General features: G+C 41.3%; 2 protein-coding genes across 7 annotated transcripts in view; one reads left to right on the forward strand and one right to left on the reverse strand.

Moving 5' to 3' along the window:
- exoc4 (exocyst complex component 4) overlaps positions 1 to 24,545 on the reverse strand; it is a 378,154-nt gene that overhangs the window by 350,856 nt on the left and 2,753 nt on the right. For both annotated transcript variants that reach the window (XM_077500828.1, XM_077500829.1), the window contains exons 4-5: positions 18,640 to 18,833; positions 5,333 to 5,442 (exon numbers count right to left, since the gene is read on the reverse strand). In XM_077500828.1, coding sequence (XP_077356954.1) covers positions 5,333 to 5,442; positions 18,640 to 18,833 — 304 coding nt within the window. The remainder of the gene's footprint in view (positions 1 to 5,332; positions 5,443 to 18,639; positions 18,834 to 24,545) is intronic.
- Positions 1 to 24,545, forward strand: part of chchd3a (coiled-coil-helix-coiled-coil-helix domain containing 3a) — a 235,425-nt gene that overhangs the window by 84,981 nt on the left and 125,899 nt on the right. The gene's annotated exons all lie outside the window — the stretch shown is intronic.

Here is a 24,545-nt window from a genome sequence, read left to right on the forward strand (position 1 = left end):
TATTAAAACACCTGTTTTGAAATATGAAAAAAAAAATCATAATATGTTTCTTGTAGTTGCACAACCTGCTCACGGTGCACCAAATATTTGTAACTAAAAAAAACTGCACAAAGAAAGTGATAAAAATCATAGCATGCATGACATAAACTTATTGCTCTCATTGTTTTTGTCATTATACTCCCATTTTTGTTGCTGTACATTATCAGCATCGAGTTGCCAGTTTAAGCATTACAAATGCTCGCCGCCCACCAACGCTAACCCCCTGCCGCGATGACAGCGACGGCGGATGACAAACGACGCCGATAAAGGCGGACAAGATGATTATAACGTCGGCAAGGGAAATGCACACTACGATGGCGGCGGCGCTTGAGGGTGTTGTGACAAACGCTGTGCGAGAAATGAGGCAACCCTCCGATGCTTCCCATGTACCTAATAGCGTACATAATGAGATGCAAACGCTGATGCAAATGACACCATTATCATTAATATGAGGCTGGTCACAAACTGCACTCAACATATCACACTTGTGCAGTGTGAGTGGTTGGGAGGGAAATATATATCGAATTCAAATCGGCATTGCAATGCAGAGCAACCCTGGATGCAGCTTTCTAATTGCAAAGGCTGCAAATTTTTTTTTTTTTTTTTTTTTGTGGGGGGTGCTGTGATAAAGCCACAGATTTGTTTGCATTATTGTAAATATCTGACTGACATTTTTTTTTTTTTAACAACACACCTGCTTGATAAAATTTTATGAAGTAGTCATAGTGGACACTTGTGAAAGTGAAAGTCTTTACTTAACAACTCTTCATATTTCAAAATTAATATATGGCTTATTTGCCTTTATTTAAACATAGGCCTGTTCTATAAGACCTTAAAGCATATTCAAACCTGATATTGTGTATTGTAATACAGTGTTCTAGGGCTGTGCAATTAATCCAAATTCAATTACGATTTCGATTATTACTCTCTAGGATTACAAAATAGGCATAATTGTACAAAAACGATTATTAATAGTAGAGCTGAAACGACATTTCTGCCTCCGATAGCCGCTGAGATTTAAAAAAAAAAAAAAAAAAAAAAAAAAAAAAACACTCACTGCGAGTGTCGTGCATGGCAGAAGTGACAACAGGATCGGCCGGCGTACAACAACAACTCCAGTGCGATGAGCAGGGGAAGAGGAAAAGCTCGCCACACAAGTTCTAGAAGTGAGTAACTACAGAGTAGATTTGATAAATGACAGCGAGACAATCAAATTACGCTCGCTGGTGCAGTGTACACACGTGCTGAACAAAGTATGTAGTGTTGTACAATGTACATACACATTTATATTTTCCTGTGTTCTATAAAATCATGAAACCTTATTGAATGTTATTTTTTAAGACTATTCAATATGTCAAAATGAGACAATGATCGGCACAACCTGTGAAGCATCACCAGTCCTACAGAAGTGTAGACTGTGGTGTGAAAGTGGACAAAGTGACCAAAACTTTGTTGTTGATGAAAATACACCTCGAGTCTGATGTACAGTGTTCCCTCATTTTCTGCTGGGATTAGGTTGCAAAAAATATCCAAATTTCGTGAAGTTGTTAGCTTTACGTTTTAAATTTATTATACATATTTTAAGGCTCTAAAACCCCGCACCACACAGTTTATACACTTTTCTCAAGGCATTTACATTTTCTCACATTCTCTCTTGATCATTTTCAATGTTCAAACTTTCATAAATTTTATAAAATAGGTATATTACTGTGGAAAAAATAAATAAATCTGCAAAACAACAAAGCCATGAAAAGTGAACCGCGTTATAGCGAAGGAACACTTAATTTTTTAAAACACGCCCTCCTTTTTGACTTATGGAAGTGGCCACCCTACGTGAGGATTAGCGGTTCAGAAAAAGGATTGATAGACTGTGCACACTTTAATGCCGACAGCCTGACTAATTTGCCATTCCTATCACTTATTAACTAGGGGTGGGACAAAAAACCGATTCGACCGAACCATCGGTCGTCAAGGGGAGCTAAAAGGCCGTATCGGTAGCAGACTTGTCAACTGATACAAAATCTGCCGGGAATCCTTAGATACATTGCTTGTAAAGCTGTGGACCGGATATCGCGTTGCTGTGAATCGGTTGCGAGTGAGGCTTTATGGTTTTCATAACAATAGCAAGAGTTCTGCACCGTGCTCTACTTGTTTTGTTTACATTTCAGTCGCATCACTATTCAAGCTACTTCCGTGTTTACAGAGAGCTAGCAAAGTAGCGCTCAGAGACGCTTCATTCCCCGGATGTTGTAAACATAATGCAAAGACGTTTCGCACCTATTTTTGGGGGGAGGGGGGCCGCCTACCGTCAACGCCGTGCTCGCGACACGGCACGCGCGCAGTCGCGCACAACGAGTGATAACATGCAAATGGGGACAGTTAGCAGAAGCCGGTGCCTCACATCTCGGTATCTCCCATTGCTATCGAGTCCTCTTGTATGCACTTGTATGTCCCGGGCCGGCGCTGGTACTGCGCGCGAGCCAAAAAGAATAACTCCCGTGACGATCCAATGCATGGATTCAAACGACACAGGTATGCCCCACAGCTAAGCTAAAAGCACACTGCAAGTATCTCATTTCTCAGTTTGTGGCTCCCTGTCAACGTATACAACTAGCATGAGCAGCAGATAGGAGAACTGAGACGTGCCCGCGATTACGTCATCAAACTCAAAATGAACGACAGCCCAAAAAACAAAACATAAACATTGGAGATTCCGTGGTCATCATCGTGTCTCAGATTAAAAAAACAAAAAAGATGTCATACATTAACCAACAATGAATGTGATGTCAAAGAAAAAAAAATTGTTAAAAACAAAAATTGTTGATAAAAAGGGAAGGGCACTTTTGGAAATATTTTTGGATATATTAAGTGGTTAAAATGTGTTTGATAGATTTATTGTTCCATAAGGTGGCTTCATATTTCTTTTGGCTGGACGGTAGGTTTATTTCATGTCTTAAATTTATGTTTCTGAAATACTTCATAATGTGGACATATTCTGTTTAATTGTGTTGGTGTCTTTTTAAAGGTTAAATATTTATATTTCAAATTGAATTATCAGCCATTTGTTTTCCTGATCCTGATTTTGAATAAAAAAAAAAAAAAAACAATTATAACTGTCAATAACGACTAATAAATATTTAAACTGATACATTTTTCAGTCATATCGCCCAGCCCTTTGTTCCGGTCCATTTAAATAATTGATTCAATATATAAAAATATAGAAGACATTGTTGTTGTTCTTTTTTAACACATTTGTAGATACTGTAAAAATTTGTGGTGTTTTAAGATAAATGTTTACAAACAACAAATGTCACTATAAGTTTTGAATATTGAAATTAATCGTATCGAATCGAAAATTGTATCGTTCCCAAACTTAATCGAACCGTATCGAACCGTTCTGTTCTGAAAGATAATCGTTTTTCAATCGAATCGCAACTTGTGTATCGAGATACATATCGAATCGGCCTCATGTCAGAGATTCCCACCCCTATTATTAACAAACCAGGCTTACGCAAATGTGCCATATATTTAGCCGACAAAAATTTCTATTGTGGGTCTGACCTCACTTTAGTTCCATTGAATAAAATCTATGGGAAGAGATTTGTCTTGTAAAATAAATAATAATTTATAATTATAATTATATTATAATATAATTTATAAAAGTTTGTTTGGTCCAAAATGAGCTTACATATTTTTTTTTATTTGTCTTAATATTTTCAAATGTTTAAACCTTTTCTTGCTTTGAACAAAAACATAAATAATCGTTTTGAATAATTGTGATTTCAATTATTACCACAATAATCGTGATTATTATTTTTTCCATAATCGAGCAGCCCTACAGTGTTTCCTCGTTTATTGCGGTTGTTACATTCCAAAATCTACCCACGATAATGGAAATCCCCGTTAATTAAAAAAACAAAAGTTACATATATATATTTCTTTGTTTACTATATGTTTTTTTCATTTTGGTATGATTTTTAGTTTATTACAAATGCATTTTCATTCATAATATAGGATCTTTTTAAAAGTATGTTTTGTTTTGTTTTTATTTATTACAGTATACAGCAAAGTATATATATATTTTTTTTTATTTTATGTTTTTTTGTTTTGGTATGATTTTATGAGGACTGCTTTTTCATTCATCTTTTTTGTTTTTGTGTTTTTTAAAATTTCCAGTCATTTTTTTTCATTAAACGTACGTCTTTAATTTACTTGCTATACAGCACAATATTTTTTTTTTTCATTTATTATATATTTTTTCATTTTGGTATAATTTTTAGTTTATTATGAATGCTTTTTCATTCATCTTTTATGTGTTTTATTTTTAATTTACCATCATTTGTTTTCATTAAAAGTACGTTTTTAATGTACTTGTTACATAGCACAGTATATATTTTCTATCGCCGTAACGCAGTGCTTCTCAATTATTTTCTGTCATGCGAAGAAGAAAACATCTCGTGCCCCCCACGCCTCCATACGCTTCGGCATATTTCCTCATCTTAGCTTTTGGGTGACTTTCGTTTGTCTCTTTATCTCCGTCTCTCTCCGCCTGTCTTCTCATCCCTGTTAAATATTTTTTCATGGTGTCACTTGAGGGTCTGCTACACTTCGTGCCTACACTTCATCCTCATACTCTGTGCTGTGTGCAAAGTGTGCATGCTCAGTGCAAACAAAACCCCTACACCACCGAGCGAATGCTCCCTGCGCACACTGAGAATGAGATCCAAAGAGAGTGCCACTGCCCCCTAATGTAGTGGAGGTGCAATTGCACTTTATTCCAAGACAGTAAAAATAAATAAATAAATAAATACATAAATAAATAAATAAAAATAAAAAAGCATGTTCCCCAAGGTCAAACGCGCCCCCCTTGACGAAGCCTCGCGCACCCCTGGGGGGGCCCGCCCCCGCCCCACTATTTGAGAAGCACTGCCGTAATGCAATATCGTGTAGCGACGGGACAGACACCGTTGGAAAGGTCTCGTAGAGATGAATTTGCGAATGTCCGTATGTCTCCGGTCAGGCGTAGGGTTCGAGAGATACGGCCGCCCAAAGACGTCCAGAAAGAACACCTTTCAAAAGTCCTTCTATCTTCATAGGCCTTCTATCTCCGTAATGCAATGTTGTGAGGCGACGGGACAGACACCGTTGGAAAGGTCTCATTAAGACGAATCCGCAGATGCCTGTATGTGCACGGTCGGACATAGGGTTCGAGAGATACAGCCGCGCAAAGACCAAAAAAAATAAATAAACAAACCAAAAAGTATGTGGGTGCATTTGAAAGCATATCGCGTACCACTGCTTGATCCTGGCGTGCCGAACTGAGACGGATCCAGAAGCTTGCGTGGGGTGGAAAGGCCGCCGATGTCCAACGCCGGCATCGGGGACGCGTCTTTGCCCACGGAGCTGAAAGAGCACAAAAACATCAAAAATGTCTCAAAACAGGAAGTGGCGCATTAGCGGCGAAAACAAATCCACCCAGCCGCCCTTTGCTAACAGTATCAATATACTGTGTTAACCGCCGGCGCCTTGCATGTGCGCGGGGCCTGGCCGCTGCCTCCCAATGAGCATATTTATCACACCTTAAAGCTAGAGGTGGGAACAATTTAGGCCCTTTTAAGTTCCAGGCGGTGTAAACGCAGCGTCGGCGGGCTAAGTGAGCGGGGGCTTGTATGAAGGCTGGGTTTGTTGTTAGGGAGGCCGGCGGCTGTCACCGGTTGACCCTCCATAATAAATCACCGTACCTCGCCGACCCACCGCCACCATAATTACTGCGCCCACGCATGGCCATGCCTCAACACAAAAGCGGAAACAAAGTCGCTGGGGCGCATTAGACCTAATATGTTTTACCGCCGCATATGGAATTGTCGCACTAGTTTGACAAAATGATTGCACATCTGCGCCGTTGCACGGCGAAATACTGAGCCTTTGGAGCGAGCGGGCACTCCCTGGAAAATACATAGAAAGACATGTTGGTGTCTGTAATTGGGCTGATGTCCATACAGGAAATAAATTGGCAACTGGCAATCGTTTGAACTTATAACGAAGGCGACACTTTGAAGGTTATTTTTTGACACTATGGGCACATAAAAAAAGGGTTTAAACACCAGTTCAAATAAACGATATGTAGAAAGAAAGCTGTATTTCAATGAATGCACAATAGCTGGAGAAACATTCTCTGGTATACTAAATGGACCTCTGAACCATCCAAACTGCACAAAACCAGCTGATTAAAAGAGAACAAAAACTACCAACAACGCCTCTTGGACAATTGACCTTAGCGTAAAGCATGCCCGCATAACCTATAGGTCATGCTGTCTTGATCAAGACGCAGGACGTCATGTCTGCGAGTTGCGACGGCACGTGCGCTTTGTTGCGGACAAACAAAAGCAATCCAGCTCCCAGCGTTGCATAGCGTGGTTAACCAAAGGCAAGAAAAAAAAATCTATACAAATGGTTAAACGCTGTAATCACGGCTTGTGTAAGAGTGATAACCGTTATCCCAATTGACTAACCGGCGTCCTGCTGTAGTCACGGTTTGTGTAAGACACAAGAGAGACACTGTCCGCTTTATTCCCTTCCCTAAACCCTGAAACAACTACAAAAAATGTCTGCGCTGGATCAAACTTTGTGTTAAGAGCGCACACACACGACCAGTCGAATCACTCCAAAAATGAGCAGAAACTACTACATCTGCACTAAGGTCATGTTCTCCATTGTTGTTTTTCGCCAAAGGCTAACAATAACTCCGAGTAACTAACTGTCCACACGTTTGTTGACTTCCTACTTACTATAAATACCATCAAAGTAATGAAACTATGAGGTCAAATAAATTCATTCTTAACCTGTTTAACTCATTCACTCCCATCTGCCATTTTGACAGAAGCAACCCCCTTCGCTCCCAGCTGTTTAACTGGATTTGGACTTTTTTGTAAGGCCCACACAATATTGTGTTCTATTTAGGGCTGCCAAGATTAGTCGACTAGTCGTGACTACGTCGACAACCAAAACCGTCGGCGGCTAATTTAAATAGTCGACTCGTCAGTTTTACATAATATATATCAGCCTTATATTTGTTTTCTCTTCCAAAACTGCCTCAACCGCTCGTTTGACTGCCTGCCACCCGTCCTCCTGCCTGCTCTTACTAGACGCACATGCACAGTAGCATTAATCCAGGTCAGACGTGACGTCAGCACCAGCTGTACACAGTATGCTCTCATGGCTCACCGACATCGGACTTTGAAGGTTTGGGAACACTAAAGCCAATAATGTTCAATGTAAAATATGCAAGACAGACCTTGCCTCTCACGGCAGTTGAGACGGAAGCACCTTTTGTCGAATCCTTCTGACGGCGAGGGACAGTCATCTCAGCCACTGTAAGTTATTTGGATGGTTAGCGTAGCTAAGTGCTAACGTGGATGTTCATTTAGTACACACTGTGTGATAAAACGTGCCCACGTCGGTTACAGCTTTTAAGTCCTCTTCTCCTGCCCAGGGACCTCCTAACCGATGGTATGGCGACGGAGCAGGCAGATTCTCGTTTTCGTTGTTTCACACAAACGTTTATTTACAAGGTCTTCCGCTCTCCTCTTTCCTAAACAACACTGCCCTCCTGCGCCAAAGTGCGGCACTACAGCGTTTAAAGGGCCAGGCTTGGCCTGCAACACAGCGATTTTATGGCTGAATAGTAAATGTGGCAACGATGTTTTAACGCTACGTCACAGTGCTAAAAGATTCCGTTCCACTTCATTGGAGAACTTTATTATGAAGCCATCAACGTGCATGTCTCAAAAGTATTTTTTATATTGTTTATATGTTTGTTGTATTCATATTACTAATTGCTATTTAGTTTTGGTTTTATTTTCAAATGCCCTCAACATTTGTTGTTATAAATGTTAAAGGCAACAGTATTTGAGCTAAAAGTTCAAATGTACTATCGGCATAATTGTCTTTTTTGGATTGCACAAGGAATTCTGGTACAAACTGCACTTAAAAGTTGACTGGACTGTAAGTCTGTTACCTTTTACCTGTCACCATCTTTATTACTAACTTGTACATATATCTTGACAAATTCAAGCTATATGCTAATGATGGTTATATAAGAGTAGCTGCTTGCTTGTCAGCCCCTTAAAAATATTGGCCTAATGCTGCGTTCTCACCAAAAGCGAGGGACGGCGATTCGGCGGCGCGTTTGCATTGTAGTCAATGGAGTTCGCGCGCAACGGAACGAAAGTGCGTGGGGCGGCGCGGAGGACGCGTTTCGCGCATTGGGACGCAGTGCGCAGCAGCGAAAATCCGCACATTCGCGACGAAAATTCGCACATTCGCATATTCGTCGAAGTTAAAAAAATTGAACTTTTTTCGCGTTTCGCCTCGCGGTAGCCAATCGGCTTCGAGTACGGGCCACATCACACACAGCGTCCTCTCTATTGTCACCCCGAGCGCAACAACACGGCCAGCCGTGACAGAATGATGATCAAGAAAGTGCTGGTAAGTCTGTTTACTTGCTTTTGAACTGTATCGAGTTAGCAGCAGTGCTTATTATTAACGCCAAAGCTATTTTTAGCTCAAATGCCGGCCGCCCGATTGCCACTAAAAAAGCGAAAGTGCTTTCACGTACCTCAAAAAAGAAGAAAATAGTGCCATGGCTGTTTAGTCCCAAGAAAGAAGTGAAAGTAGTTAGCGGTGCTCACTTTTTGTTGACTCGCTAAAGTTCTCCACTTCCTTGTTCACCAAGGGACACGCCTCCTCTGCTCCGGTGAGCACGAAAGCGCGAATGAGCGGCAACCGTTCCAAAAACACAATACGCGGTGAAACGCTCGCGAATGAAGCGTTCCAGTTCGCCTTTTCGGATTTGGTGAGAACGTAGCATAAGTCCTCAAAATAATAATAAAAAAAAAAAAAACGCTGGCCACCTTTGCTAAAATTGGCTACACCCTTCGTTAAACAGATATTTTCTTATTTTATGTATATATAATTGTAACCCTGAAATGAAAATGAACACAAAATCAGAATGTGTTTCAGTTTTTGGGGTTTTCTGAAGAAAAAATAATAATAGAGTTGAAAAAAATACTTTGGGCAATTATTTAAGGAGGCTGACGATCCAATCCGATTAGTCGACTAATCGCGACTACTGTTGGTGATTAGTCGACTAGCAAAATAGTCGTTTGTGGCAGCCCTAGTTCTATTGCTATAAAAACATGGAATCTACCAAAAGAAAGATTAAAGTTTCTTCTTTCATCAGGAAAAAAAGTATATTTAGGGCCCGAGCAGCGACCGCTGCGAGGTCCTTATTGTTCTTTCGATCGGATTATTAGGGCCCGAACAGCGACCGCTGTGAGGTCCCTCTTGTTTTTGTAAGAATTATAATTATTATTCCGCTTCTTCTTCTTCTTCTCCGTAAACGATCGCATTTTTGAGGACCTAAACATTTACGAAAACTCACCAAACTTTGCAATCTCTTTGGGCCCGGCGAAAAAAATTTTTTAAATCAAAATCTCTTTATTTATTTTTTGCAATAATAGTGCATAGATTTCCAGTGCAAAAAAGACAAAATGAAATGAAACACAGGACTGACATCCAGCACACACACAAAAAAAAAAAAAGAAACAAAAATAAAATAAACCATAAAATTAAACCCCGTCACTGCCAATAAGATTCATGACCATTAAATATTCAGCTTTAGTAATGATTATGGATAACCAATGTCAACAAAATAAACAACATAAAAAAGAAGTCAAATTGTGGAATGTCAAGGGCCTGAGAGGACTGACACATGTTTAAAAAAAGGTCCCCAGGCACGCAGGAATCTCCCATTAGAATAATGGAGAGAGTATCTGATCTTTTCAATTTTCAAGCATGTCATTAAAGCTGCCAGCCAATCGGCGTGCGTGGGAGGAGAGGGATCCCTCCACCTGAAGAGGACAGACCTCCGCGCCAGGAGGGTGGCAAACGCTAAGGTGCGGCGCTGTTCAGAAGAAAGTCGAACGTCCCCTGTGACTCCGAATAAACCAACAAGGGGGTTCGGCTCCACCCTCACTGTCAAAATCTGGGAGAGGGAATAAAAAACCTCTGTCCAGAATTTGCTAAGTTTAGGACAAGTCCAAAACATATGAAAGAGTGAGCCGTCTGAGATATTACACTTGGTACAGAGTGGGCTGATGTCAGGATAAAAGCTGGCCAGTTTGGTTTTGGAGATGTGAACTCTGTGAACCACTTTGAATTGGATTAAATTATGACGAGCACACAGAGATGAGGAATTGACTTGTTTTAAGACGGATGACCATGTTTCCTCAGAAAAGGGGGCACCTAGGTCCTCTTCCCATGCCGCCCTGATCCTATCCATAGACGTCATCTTCAGAACCAACAGCATGCTGTAAAAAAGAGAGACAAGCCTCCTCTGGTATGGATTTGAGGAGAGGACAATGTCAACAATATTCCTGTCGGAACTTAGTGTGGTGGGCAATTTAGAAAGTATAAAATGTCGAATTTGCAGATAACGGAAGAAATTAGAATTTAAAAGTGCAAATTTATTACGTAATTGTTGGAATGATGCCAAACTATTATCAATAAACAAATCTTGGAAGCGTGCTATTCCCCTCTGACTCCACTCTTTGAAGGCGGCGTCATTGAGTGAGGGTTTGAAAAAATGATTACATAATATTGGGCTAAATGGTGAGAAGTCGTGTAATTTGAAAAACTTCCGGAACTGAGACCAGATCCTCACTGAGTGTTTAACCACCGGATTTTTTAAAGATCTGGTTGAGAGTGGAAGAGAGGAGCCGATCAATGCAGCCAGGGATACGTCATCCTCTGATCTCAACTCCATTGCCACCCAGCCAGGAGGATCCGGACGGTTATGAAAGTGAGACCAGAATGTGAGACACCGCATGTTGGCAGCCCAATAATAAAAACGGAGATTAGGCAAAGCCAGACCACCGGCGGCCTTCGTCTTTTGTAGATGGGCTCTGTTAAGACGGGCCCTTTTCCCCTTCCAAATATAAGAAGAGATTGTTGAATCAAGATCATCAAAAAAAATTTTGGGAATGAAAACTGGTAGAGCCTGAAATAGGTACAAAAATTTCGGTAAAACGGTCATTTTAATAGAATTTATTCGCCCAACGAGGGACATGGAGAGTGGTGACCATTGTTTGAGTATTTGTTTGATATAAGCTGATAAATTCAAGAAGTTCTCTTTAAAAAGGTCTTTGTGCTTTCGGGTAATTGTGACGCCCAAATAGGAAATTTTGTAATTTTCAATTTTAAATGGAAAATTACTAAAGTCTGAAGCAGATACGATATTGCCAATTGGAAACAGTTCACTTTTTTCAAAGTTTATTTTATACCCAGATAATTGACTAAAGTGATCGAGTAGTGACAGAGCCGAATGGAGAGAGGTGGTCGGATTCGAAATAAGCAGCATAAGGTCGTCCGCATAAATCGAGGCCTTATGTTCAATGCCGCCTCTCCATACACCCGTGATGTCATCTCGGCTACGGATGGCGATGGCGAGAGGTTCAATAACCAGGTCAAATAACATGGGGCTGAGAGGACAACCCTGGCGGGTTCCACGATGCAGGCTAAACGGATCAGACAACTGGGAGTTGGTTCGGACCAAGGCCGTAGGATGAGAATACAACAGTTTAATCCACGCAACGAAGTTCGGCCCAAAACCAAATTTCTCCAGCACTGCCCACAGGTAGACCCACTCCACGCGATCAAATGCCTTTTCAGCATCAATGGAGACTATACACTCAGGGGTATCATCAGGAGTGGAATAGATAATATTTAATAATCTACGTATATTAAAGAAGGAGTGTCTACCCTTTATAAAACCAGTTTGATCCTCAGATATGATGGTCGGAAGGATGTTTTCTAATCTGTGAGCGAGAACTTTGGCCAGGATTTTTGCATCCGTGTTAATAAGAGAAATGGGCCTATAGGAGGCGCAATATGTGGGATCTTTGCCTGTTTTGGCAATAAGGGTGATGCAAGCTTCCGAAAATGATTTAGGAAGGGAGCCTTGCCTAAACGATTCGCAAAGCACAGAACAAAGTTGTGGAGACAAAAGCAAAGAGAACCTTTTAAAAAACTCAACTGGGAACCCGTCGGGGCCTGGACTCTTGCCTGACTGCATTGAAGTGATAGCTGAGACTATTTCAGCCTGTGTTATGGGCTCATCCAGTCTCTTACCTTGGTCTGGTTGGAGTTTGGGAACATTAAGGCTGTTTAGAAAATCGTGTATGGCATTAGGATCAGGGGGAGATTCCGAAGAATAGAGATTTGAATAAAAGTCTTTGAAGGCATCATTAATTTGAGTATGGTCCATGGTGATTTCACCGTTATATGTATGGATTTTAGTTATGTTTTGCTTCGCAGAAAAGCCCTTCAACTGGTTTGCAAGCAGCTTGTCGGCCTTGTCTCCATGGGCATAAAATGTGGCTTTGTTTTTCAGGAGCAAATATTCAACCGAATGGGTAGTGAGTAGGTCAAACTTAGTTTGGAGCGCTAATCGTTTTTTATAAAGATTTTGATTTTCAGTTAGCGCATATTGTTTGTCAATTTCCCCAATTTGATGAGCCAAATCTGAACGCTCCTTGTTAGCTCTACTTTTCATTTGAGCTGTGTAAGATATGATTTGTCCCCTGAGGTAGGCCTTAAGGGCATCCCATACAACCAGACTGGAGACCTCAGGGGATATGTTAGTGGACAAGAAAAAAGTTATTTCGTTTTCTATGAACTCCACAAATTTGTCGTCAGACAGCAGAGTGGAGTTGAAACGCCACTGTCTGCTCCTCCGGGGGAGATTTGGGAGGGAGATGGCCATGGAGACGGGCGCGTGGTCCGAAATGACAATACTGTGGTAGTCACAGGATCGGACAAGGGGGAGCAGACCATGGTCAAGGAAAACATAGTCTATGCGTGAATATGTGTGATGAACGTGTGAAAAAAAGGAGTATTCCTTTTCCTGGGGATGTAGAGAACGCCACACATCACAAACACCATACTGCATGAGGAAGGCCTGAATAAGGTCGGCTGATTTACTAGGCGTGCCAGGGTTGGTGGAAGACCGGTCTAAGAGCGGATCCAGCCAGCAGTTCAGGTCACCTCCAAAGATGAAAGAATGTGTATTTAGGTCTGGGAGTAATGAAAATAGGTGCTCAAAAAAAGTTGGTTCATCCACGTTGGGGGCATAAACATTAACAAGAACCACCATTGTGTTGTATAATTTCCCAGTCACAATAACATATCGGCCAAACTTATCAGAGGTCACATTATGAGGCTCAAAGGTAATATTTGGAGATATTAAGATTGAAACTCCTCTGGCCTTAGCCTGAAAGGAGGAGTGGAATACTCCTCCCCCCCAACCCATCAGCAGACGGCTGCTGTCTGAGCTGCGAACGTGGGTTTCTTGCAGAAAAGCGATATCTGCTTTAAGCTGTTTCAAGTGTGAAAAAATCTTCCTTCTCTTCACTGGGTGGTTCAAGCCTCTAACATTCCAACTAACAAAATTCACACAACTATCCATGTGCGATAGAAAAAAGTAAAGAGTGTGAGATTAGATAAATGGCAGGTCAAAAGAAAAATATATGTATGTACATTTGATTCCCCAACTGTTGGCAGTGACACCCCCCCACCCCCCACCCCTCCCAAGAAAGCTGCTAAAAAGAAAAGCAGCAAGCTCTCAAACCCAAACATCTAACTCTAAATCTTCCTGTTTCAACTCAAACTACTCCTCCGGTATCAAACATTAGAACAGTAAAAATAAAACACCCCTATAAACAATATTAGAACATTAAACAGTCCTGAAAGATTTACCAGACTCAGATTAAATCAAATTAAAAAGAGTTGAACAGAATTACATTACATTAAATTAAATACGGACCTAGTACAAAAAAAAAAAAGGAACAACTGAATGTAAAACAGTGCACACTGACATGACTGTAATCTTAAAGTTATAAATGTGCTGGCTCCACTACAGCAGTCAATCAGATTGCGAACATATAAACAAAGAGACAAAACAAAACATATAATATGTATGGCACGCACACACAATTGTAACTACGGGCAAATTATTTAAGTTCTTTCATATTGAAACAGTTACGATAAACGCGTTCCAAGCGTGTCCTGCATGGCTCGGCTGCGTTGCTGTAATAAAGTAATTACGGTCGACATGTAAACAAACCAGCGTGTCGGTGCTCCTTGGCCGTCCGGAACCACGGCAGAGTTACCTCTCATCCAGTCAGGTTATAGGAGGTGTCTATGAAGCATGGGATGACTTGGGAAGGCCGTCGATGTACTTCTGCGCCTCCTCGACTGAGCCGATCCATTTCCTGGCTCCACCGGCCAGCGTGAGCCGCAGCCGGGCTGGGTACAGCAGCGCGGGTTTCAGACTCCGCTTGTACAGCTCCGCCATGACATCTCGGTACTCTGCGCGCTGGCTGGCCACCTCGGGAGTGTAATCCTCCACCACTCGGATCTTGTGGCCGCGGTAGTCGAGCATCCCCCTCCGGCGCGACTCCCTGATGAGCAGGTCCTTGGTCTGGTAGCGGTGGAGGCGGACGATCACCGGCCGCGGTCGCTGCCCGGGAGCCGGTTTGGCCGCCAGGGTTCGGTGGGCTCTGTCGATGTCCGGCTTGGAAGGCAGCACCTCGGGGCCGAAAACCTCCAGCAGCAGGTCCGCGAAAAACTCGGAGGGTCGGCCGCTCTCGACAGACTCAGGGAGCCCCAAGATGCGGATGTTCTGCCGGCGGCTTCGTCCCTCCAAGTCAGTCACTTTGGCTTTCAGTTTGGCGTTGTCGCTGCCAAGCGCGGCACAGGTATTCTCCAGGTCGCTAACCCGTTGGCTCAAGTCGTCCGCGGCGAGTTCTAGTGAGGACACACGCTGGTCGTGGTCGTCCACAGTCTGTCTCAGCGTGTCCAACTTTGAGTCCAGTTGATTGAAAGAACTTTTGAACTCGGCCGCGAGCTCCTCGCGGTGCCGCTCAAGTAGTGTCGTGATAGCATCCAGTGTTAAGCTAGGGCTAGCTTCTTCTTTCTTGCTCGACTTACTGCCTTTAGAAGCCATTAGAAAAGTTGATTTGGCCGTTTAGAGCGTTGTCAAGCAAATAAATGAGTGACTTAAGTTCGAATGAACGGATTCGAGGGCTTTGTTGTTGTTAAAAAAGGTAAATTAACCGGAGAGCACGCACTGCACAACTACTCCATCTATCTCCGAAACCGGAAGTCCCCGGCGAAAAATTTGATATTATGAACTTGTCATAACAACGCGACTCTATAGCGCCCCCTAGCAAAAATAAATAAAAACCAATCCCGGCACGTTTGACCGAGAGCTACGAAAATTGGCAGGCACGTGTAGCACCCCGGGACGCACAAAAAGTTAATTGGGACCATGTAGCCAAAATGTACAGGAAGTGAGCGATGAATTTTTGAATGTCCAATTTTGGCCCATTTTTGCACATTCACTGTGGTCATACTTTTCCCGCCTTTGCAAACAGTTTTCATCCGATTGACTTCAAACTTCACATGTATCATCTCAAGACCTGAGACAACAACTGGGTAAAATATCTTGACTTTTCGGAATACGATATGACGGGGGCGGGGCATCAAATATTGCCTTTAAAATTTCATTTGTCCAGAAAGACAAAATGATTAATTACTCCCATGTACAAGTTCCAAAAAATCTCAAACTTCTCATGCAACTTAATAGTCATGGCTTGAAAACATCTATTTAATAAAATTCCTTTATACATATAGCGCCACCTAGTGGTGACAATAAATGTCCTAATTTACATTTTTAGCTACTGTGCCGAGCTCGTTGAAGGGATACAGTTGAAAATTGGTCAGAAACGCCTTAATATGTTGATCATGCCCCACACCGAATATTGTAAATTTTTGCCAAAGGGCGTGGCCGCTATGGTGCAGCAAAGTTATACGATAATTTTTCGTGAGAATAAAAGCTGCTTTAACTTGACCCAGATGCTCCTATCTTCTCAAAATTTCACACATTTGATGAGAGTCCAGCCCTTAAGACATCGATGAACTTATATTTCATCTTACTGATAGCGCCACCAATTGGCAATTTTTTTTCTTACGATTTTTCTTCAATGTTTTTCTCCAACCACGTTAACTGGACCTACCTCATATTTGCTCAGATGAGGGTTTCGGCCTTCATGATGTTACAACACGAAGTTTGTGAGTTTTCGCGAATCGCTGTGGGCGTGGCTAAGCGCTGTTCGCCAAGAAAACAACGCCAATTTTGAGGGCCTAAACTAGCACAGAAAGACATGAAACTTGGCACAAACATCTGGCCTGGCAAAATTAGCAATATTTTATCGTGTATTGTGCTATTTTTACAAAAATGACTCAATAGCGCCCCCTAGAAATTTTTAACGAAGCAGCCCCGTTTGTACGTTTCAGCAAGATCTACAAAAAAATTTAGGTGTATGAGGGAGCCCAAGACCTACAAAAAAAAGTCTCTTGGACCCATATGCTAAAATGAACAGGAAGTGAGCTACGAATTTTTGAATGTCCCATTTTTTTATGATTTTTGCACATTTACAGGGGGCATACTTTTGCCCACTTCTACATGTTTCATCCGACTGACTTCAGACTTGACCTGGACCATGTCAAGACCTGAGCCAACGACAGGGGGGAAAAATTTGTGTTAAGCACTGAAAAAGGATATGCTTAATAACTCCCCGGTCCATGCTCCAAAAAATCCCAAACTTGACATGTATGTTCATAGTCAAGGCCTGAAGCTATCTCTATGACAACATTCAGTTATATATGCAGCGCCACCTAGCCCTTCAGGCATAAAAAAAAAATACCCCAGTTACGGTATTTTTACAAAAATTGTAAACTCATTCTCAGTGTGATAACTAAGTCATTTATGAATATTCTTTTACTTTCCACCACTCCAAATGTTCACTGGCATCAGACCTACCCAAACATACGCATTTTTTTATATATTTTTATTTATTTTTGATAGCCTCTATGAACATTAAAACCAATATTGTGAATGAAGGATATGCTTAATAACTCCACGGTACACGCTCCAAAAAATCCCAAACTTTACATGGATATTTATAGTCAATGCCTGAAGGTATCTCTATGACAAAATTCAGTTATAAATACAGCGCCACCTCGTCCTTGAGGCATTAAAAAAAAAAAAAAAAAAAAAAAAAAAAAACACACGGTATTTTTACAAAAATTGTAAACTCATTTTAAGTGTGATAACTAAGTCATTTATGAATATTCTTTTACTTTCCACCACTCAAATGTTGACTGGCATCAGATCGATCCAAACATATGTACTTTTTTATTTTGTTTTAGTAATTTTTGTTAGCCTCTTTGGACTATAAAAGCAACATTGTGCAATGAGTACAACGAGCTATGATGTGTATATATACTTTTACCAAAAATACCAATCTGGGCAACTCATTGCCTAAAAATAAAAAATGACGTTGGTTTTTGCAGATCGTAGCATTCACCAAAACAAGTTGAGCTTGACACACTCCTCACACCTTGCAAATAATGTAAAAAGTTATTATGCCTTTTTATTATGCATTTTCAAAGAAATTCGGCTTCCAACTGCGAGGGCCCTTTATAGCTGCTCGCAGCTCTAGTTCTATCTGTTTCCGTTTTGCAGCAAATAAAATTAGAATAGGATAGAATAGAATTAGGGGCTGCATCAGGCTCACGCGGAGACGTTACGGCGGAGCTCCGCTCGTGCGTCTGCTTCAAACTTGTGGGTAATACACATCGGTGTCTGCTGTAGTTTCACTCCAAGTCGGGCTGCTCCGGCCTTCCTGGTTGGAGTTTGCATGTTCTCCCCGTGCCTGTGTGGGTCTTCTCCGGGTACTTCGGTCTCCTCCCACATTCCGAATTGTCCCTAGGTGTGCTGGTGAGTGTGGAAGGTTGTTCGTCTCTGTGTGCCCTGCGATTGGCTGGCAACAAGTCCAGGGTGTACCCCGCCTACTGCCCAGAGCCAGCTGAGATAGGCTCCAGCACCCCCCGCGACCCTTGTGAGGAGCAAGCGGTTAAGAAAATGGATGGATGGATAAAATTATAATATAGCTAAGTTTCATCATTATTTACAAATATGCTTAGAATTCTGGGGAAACTTATTGATCTCTTATACTCTGCTGCCACCTGCTGGCCGTTCGTTGGTGTAATTACTAAAAAAAAATTCACCCATTCTCTGCAGTTGAGAGACTGCATCAAGGCCTTCTGTATGCTAGCTTCGCATAAAAAAAAAAAGAAACGTGTAAATACGTATTTGCGGCACTTCATACATTAAAAATAGAATGTATTTATACGTTTTTGGGAGCAAATGAGTTAAACTGGAACAATGTCCAAAAACTTCGGGTGTTGCTGACAATCGGTTGAAGTGAGTGTGGCGGCTCGGTCTTTTTATGACCTCTGCAAGCAGCAGATAGCGACGTGCATTTCTTGTGCGAGGAAGATTTGACAACTTTGTCATTACTGTGAATGCACTTGAGCTCATCTCGACCGGTAAATGTCGGAGGGCGCTGCTTGTCGCATTTTGTGGGCGAGGAGGGGGCATGTACGCCACGGTAAGGTCAATTAATAATTCATTACCCTGGAAGGCGCGCCGCGTTCTTGTCCTTGTTCTTGTGCCCGAGGCGGCCGGTGGACTTGATGTAGAGGTGACGGTGGAGCTCGTCGATGAGCACCAGGTGGATGTTGAGCTTCTTGCTGTGGAGCTCCAGGCGCAGGTCGCCCAGGCCCTCCACCTGCAGCAGCGGGCCTTCCAGAGACTCCACAGCCGACACCTGAACAGGGACGGGGATACATCCGGTTCAATGTGTAGCAAAGAATCGTATTCCACTCATCTCAAAATGGCCAAAATGAAGCACGTTCTAGAACATGATCATGCAGGGAACTTCTCGATTGGGCAGTGTATTGAAAACAGGCGGAAATCAATTTATACATTTACGGAAACACTTTTACTTACCTTTGTGGCTAACTTGTTCCTTCTACAGAGAAGCATTACAGCTATCAATTTTTAACAAAACAGGCTCCCTTAAATGTACCAAACCTAAAAGTTCACATTTGTTATCAGATATGATATGCGATACAAGGCTCATGATAACGATTATGTTTCGATATGACGATACAGCGATCATCGATATATTGGTCAGGTAATAACTCCACGATAATCTACGATAAAACTCAAGCATAAACTGATGTTTTTTCAATGAGAAAATTGTTTCTTTTTGTACCATCACTGAAACACAATATTTAAACTGCTGTCTTCTCCACAGGGAGTACTTTAGTGTATTTGTTTTAACAAATACAAATGTCTTCTTAACAGAGACCAATTCCTGTCAACAAATTTGTGTCTTTCTTAAATATTGTCATGCAACATCAGTCACATAGTCAATTGTTTCATTTTAGAAACTGTACCAATTTTTTTGTGTGACATTGCAAAAGTAAATAAATAATATTACTTAAATATTAAATCAATATTAATTATTCAACCATCTATCTTTTTAACCGCTTACTCCTCACAAGGGTCGCGGGAGTGCTGGAGCCTTTCTCAGCCAGCTTCGGGCAGTAGTACACCCTGAACTGGTTGCCAGCCAATTGCAGAATATTAATTATTATTATATATCTATATTATTAATCCTCAGAAATTGTGTGCTTCAAAAAGTCAAAACATAAAATATGTTTTAAAATGTAAAAATTGAAGATATACACATTTTCTCAGTTGCTGGACAGATAAATGTCTTCCACAAGTAAAAGTCAGCGGAAGAGTCTTCTTTGCCTGAAGACTTGCGTCCATTTCGCCGCCACTCTCATGAGGAGCTCCCCCTAGTGGCCCACCAAGTAATTGCTCAATAAGTTACAAACAATTGAGCCGTTTTAGTGGCTGCATAGTAACTACAAATATCACAATACTTGTGTAGGCGTATCGATAATCTATCGAGAGACAAAGTACCACGATTTATCGCGATATTGATAAATCATCACACTCCTATTTGTTATCCGCTAAAAAAACAAGCAGACTTTCAAGTCATGAGGCAGCGTAATGTTGCACGGCTGCTGCAGAGTAAGGGAAGAGACGAAGTTAGAGACCACATCTCAGACAGTTGAGCGTTTATGAGTTACTCGATTTGTCCTCAAGATATTTTCAAACACTTCACATTGCTTATCAATTTGTGAAAAACATGAAATCAACCATATTTGGACTGTGGACATATGAGGTTTTTCTGTCCAACAGTGACAACATACAAAAGTAGGAGACCTGCATAGCTTTCGTTGCATGAGCAGCATAGTTTTGACCTTTCATAAAAGTTGACTCAAGTGAAATTCAGGTGTTAAAAATAAATAAATAAAAAGAAGCAAAAAGGAGGAGGTTTTTCATCCGATACTACGGGAACTTAGGACTGCTGTTCAGAACACAGTCTGAATTCTAACTGTCAACCCTTTTGGAGATAAGCCTGACTCAAACACAGGCGCACAATTTGATTTGCAGCTAATCCACATCTTTCCAGGTAAGACCAAGGAAGGAAATGATATCTGTGACTCATTAATTTTTGGAAGTATAGAGGTCTTCAAAAACCGCTGCTTTTTTTTGTTTTTACCTTGGCGCCAACCTTTTCGAACTAGCCCAGATCAATGAAATCAAAGTTCGACTGACTTTGAACTCTCGACTCCTTTTCAAAGCGGACGACCGAGCGCAGGTTAGAAAGGAAGTTATGCTTCGTTGTGCCCGCGCTAAAGAGGATTTTCATGCTCCTTTTGTGCACGCCCCCACACGTCTCCTCTAGATAGCTCCATTCGGGCAGACTAATTATTTCCAAAGTGGAAGGGAAAGGATGTGTGGGAGAACGGCAGTGGGAAAGAGACATCACAGAGTCGACTGTGTCGCAACGTGCATCAAACGAAGGCGGGCACACCTGAACAGCACCACAAATTGGTCCTTTGGTGCCATGAGAGGATGCAGGGAATAAACCTTGAAAAGCGTGCAAGAAAACATGTTTGCAATGCAAACAAGCACAAACAGTCCCAAGAGCCGACAACAGTCAGTGAAAAAAAACTTGTTTACTTCTAAAACCGTATTTACATTCACATGTCATGCCAAAATGAGCTATTTTCCACTTTTAACCCATTAAGACCGGGAAAGCAGACATGGCATTTTGTGTTGTTTGGACCAATTGTTAAGACTTCAGTATACTTCTGCTTGAGGCTCACGCGGAGACGTTACGGCGGACCTCCGCTCGTGCGTTTGCCTTCAAACTTGTGCATAATACACATTGGTGTCTGCTGTAGTTTCACTCCAATTCGTGCTGTTGCTCCAGAATGGAGATTCCTCTGCATTTTATGACCAATTCAGGAAGTTCAATTCAATTCAGGAACACGAAACACAGCCGGGGGGAGAGTAGGCTCATCACCGTGACAATTATTTCATGCCAATTTGCACCGGTGACGGCCGTAAACTCAGAAAAACACCACAGCCACGTGCTTAGCGAACCCGTGTTTTGTTTTTTGTTTTTTTTCTCTGCCTCTCGTCCCACGCACATATCCACATGTACAGCCGTGGTCACCGGGTAGGAAGTACATTTGCACCGCCAAACACAGTTGCCTTCGTGGAAACTATCTGGGCGGAGGGCGGGGAGAGAGAAAAAGAAAAAAAAAAGCCGAGTACGCCATCGAACAGACCAGTCAGGAGCGAGCTACGTCCGTGCGTTCAAGAATTGGCCGGCCACAACCTACGCGGCACGGAAAATCCATGGCTCGCTATGCTGGTCATTAACGCGAGAGCAAACGTAGTAGCATAAATCAGGCTTTAGCCGATCAAATGCATCCGAATATTCACGAGAAGTGTGACGTGGGCTATCGTAGCATCTTGGAATTTTATTTGAGCATTTATGGTCGACGCAGATTGGCAGGAGTTATGAGATCAATGATAATGAAATGAAATAATAAATGATTAACGGCGACGCGGGAGGAATTCCAGTCAGTGTAACAAGTTGACAGTGACATACTACTAAGAAATATGTTTGCAGACAATGAGGATGTTGAAAATATTGACGGCTTTGTAACAAAATGGACGACGAAGAATCCACCGAGGTTATTACAACCGCGCTCCAGTGCTGAATGTAAATATATTTTCTAGTTATATACCTGCAGACATTTGTTTGTCGATTGAAAAAATACATATTGAAGGCTTATAATAAAAAACTTAGGTTTGTGTGAATGCCACAGGTGTCAGCTCTAAAATGTTTTTGGAATTATGTTTCTATCTGCTTCAGGAGCTGAGATATCAATTTGTTTTTTTATTGTTGAATTTCCAGGAAAACTTTCCAGGTTTTCATAGGTATCTCAAAAAGAAGGTTAGGTTTTAGACAGGGGTGTTAAAAAATAAATAAATAATCGATTCGGCAATATATTGCGATATTACAGTACACAATTCTTGAATCGATTCAATAGGATTTTTAAGCATCCATTTTTGATGGAAAAATATTCAACAAAAAGTCTTACTTAGGGTTAGTGCTCACACCGTAAGCATGGAAGAATGTTATATTCATGGAACATTAAGCCTTAATATTTGATGTGAATTCTGTTCAAACATGAAAAAAATTACAACCTGTATAAGACTGAAGTTTCAGATAAATAAACAATACATTTTCATACAAATCAGTGTACATGTACAGGTTTACTGATTAGTATTTTCAAAATTTGAGTTAAAAAATTGCAACAATGGACTTAAAAACTCCTATCGGGATTAATCTGCATTGAATCGTGACCTATGAATCGTGATATGAATCGAATCGTCAGGTACTAGACAATGGGGAACCGCACGAATGCTATTTTTAGACCGCAAGGCCACATGACTTCCAGTAAGCGGGTCAGAAAAGAAGCTCGCTCATTGACAGCCATGCAAATAGTGCTTGTTTTGTTCTCATTTATCTCCGGAAAAACAACATGGAGAGTAAACACAGCTGTTACTTGCAGAAACCACTCCAGACTCGCCGACCGTTCACATATGAAGGATGCATTCTTTAATCGTTTCCCGAAGCCAAAAATTCAGAGTCGTGAATGTGAACGGGGACGTGAACTTGTGTGGACGTCCAAAAGAGCAGTTTAATGCCAGCGAAGTGAAGCCTGTCACTTTCATATGAGTAAACATTTTGTTGGGGACATGCATGCACGCTTCTAGATGACAATCCTGCCATTGCCGGCCGCCGCCGTCCCAAAGAGGTAAGCGAGTGTCTTTATTATTTGTTTTGTTTTTGTTTTTTGTTTCGCGGTTGGCACTACCCCGACTGACGGACGACAATAATGAATGACAAGGAAAAAATGCTAAAATGGCGTTGCCACTATTGTACGGACCTGTCTTGCTTACCGCCTGTTTTTTTTTTATTTATTTATTTATTTATTTTTGCCTTTCATGCAGCTGTGACTATGCAGCTATGAACATTTAATGCAGGGCCTTTTCTGAATTAAGGAAACGGGTTTATAAGCGGGAAGAATATAATATTGGAAAGAATTGAAGTTTAGCAAGTGCTGTTGGTTGTGCCCAAGAGACACACGCTATACACATACTAGGGCTGGGAATCTTTGACTGTCTCACGATTCGATTATGATTTTTGGGTCTACGATTCGATTCAGAATCGATTTTTGATTCTCAATTCAAACGATTTTCTATTCAAAATTATTTGATTGACAAATGATTTCTGCTTCAATTTACAGATTGCACAACATTGTCATGATCTACTCCAGTCTGTTTTGCAAGACAAAATGACAAATAGAGACATTAAAGTGTCTTTTTTTTGTTTAAAGATTTATTGATTTTGTATTCTAAGTGCCTTTTTCCACAAAAACAGCATGTGGGTTACAACTGCCTTTTCCCCTTCTTCTTCATTTCTAATTTAAATAAAATCGATTTTTGGATATTAAATATCGATTCTGAATCTTAATAAATGAGAATCTCGATTCTTTTACAAATCAATTTTTTGGCACACCCCTAACACATACACAAAAAAAGCAATAAAATTGTATCCCCAACAACTATCAAAGACATAAGACAACCAGATATGACAGACAGGGCATATGGTGGTAAAGGAAGGATAGCTTGTTCAAAATGGAGAATGTCAGTGTCAGCTGCGTCTTTTTCAGCCCGCTACACGCAAGCCATCTTGTCAATTGAACATTAGTATGTTCTTCAACAGCTATACCAGTCAATTTGGCGCCAGGGATATCATTCTTGGACACAATTAGTAGATTTAGCGCAGGAGACATCTCACTAGGGGACTGCTTCCATTCGTCTAGCATGACTAGCCCAGTGAGTTTGACCCTCCTCGCTAGACTCATGAATATTAAGTGTGGTGACGTGTATCATGCGGTTCCCCATTCACACTCCTAGTTTTCGAGTCATGTTGTGCCATGCGTTTTAGGCCTTAATGGGTTAAGCAAGTTATTTACATTCAAATTTTTGGAGACATGCCTAAGAAAGCTAACGAGGATTGTTTGATGAT

Source organism: Festucalex cinctus, chromosome 16, assembly GCF_051991245.1.
Source record: "Festucalex cinctus isolate MCC-2025b chromosome 16, RoL_Fcin_1.0, whole genome shotgun sequence".
In the NCBI taxonomy this organism is placed as follows: Eukaryota; Metazoa; Chordata; class Actinopteri; order Syngnathiformes; family Syngnathidae; genus Festucalex; species Festucalex cinctus.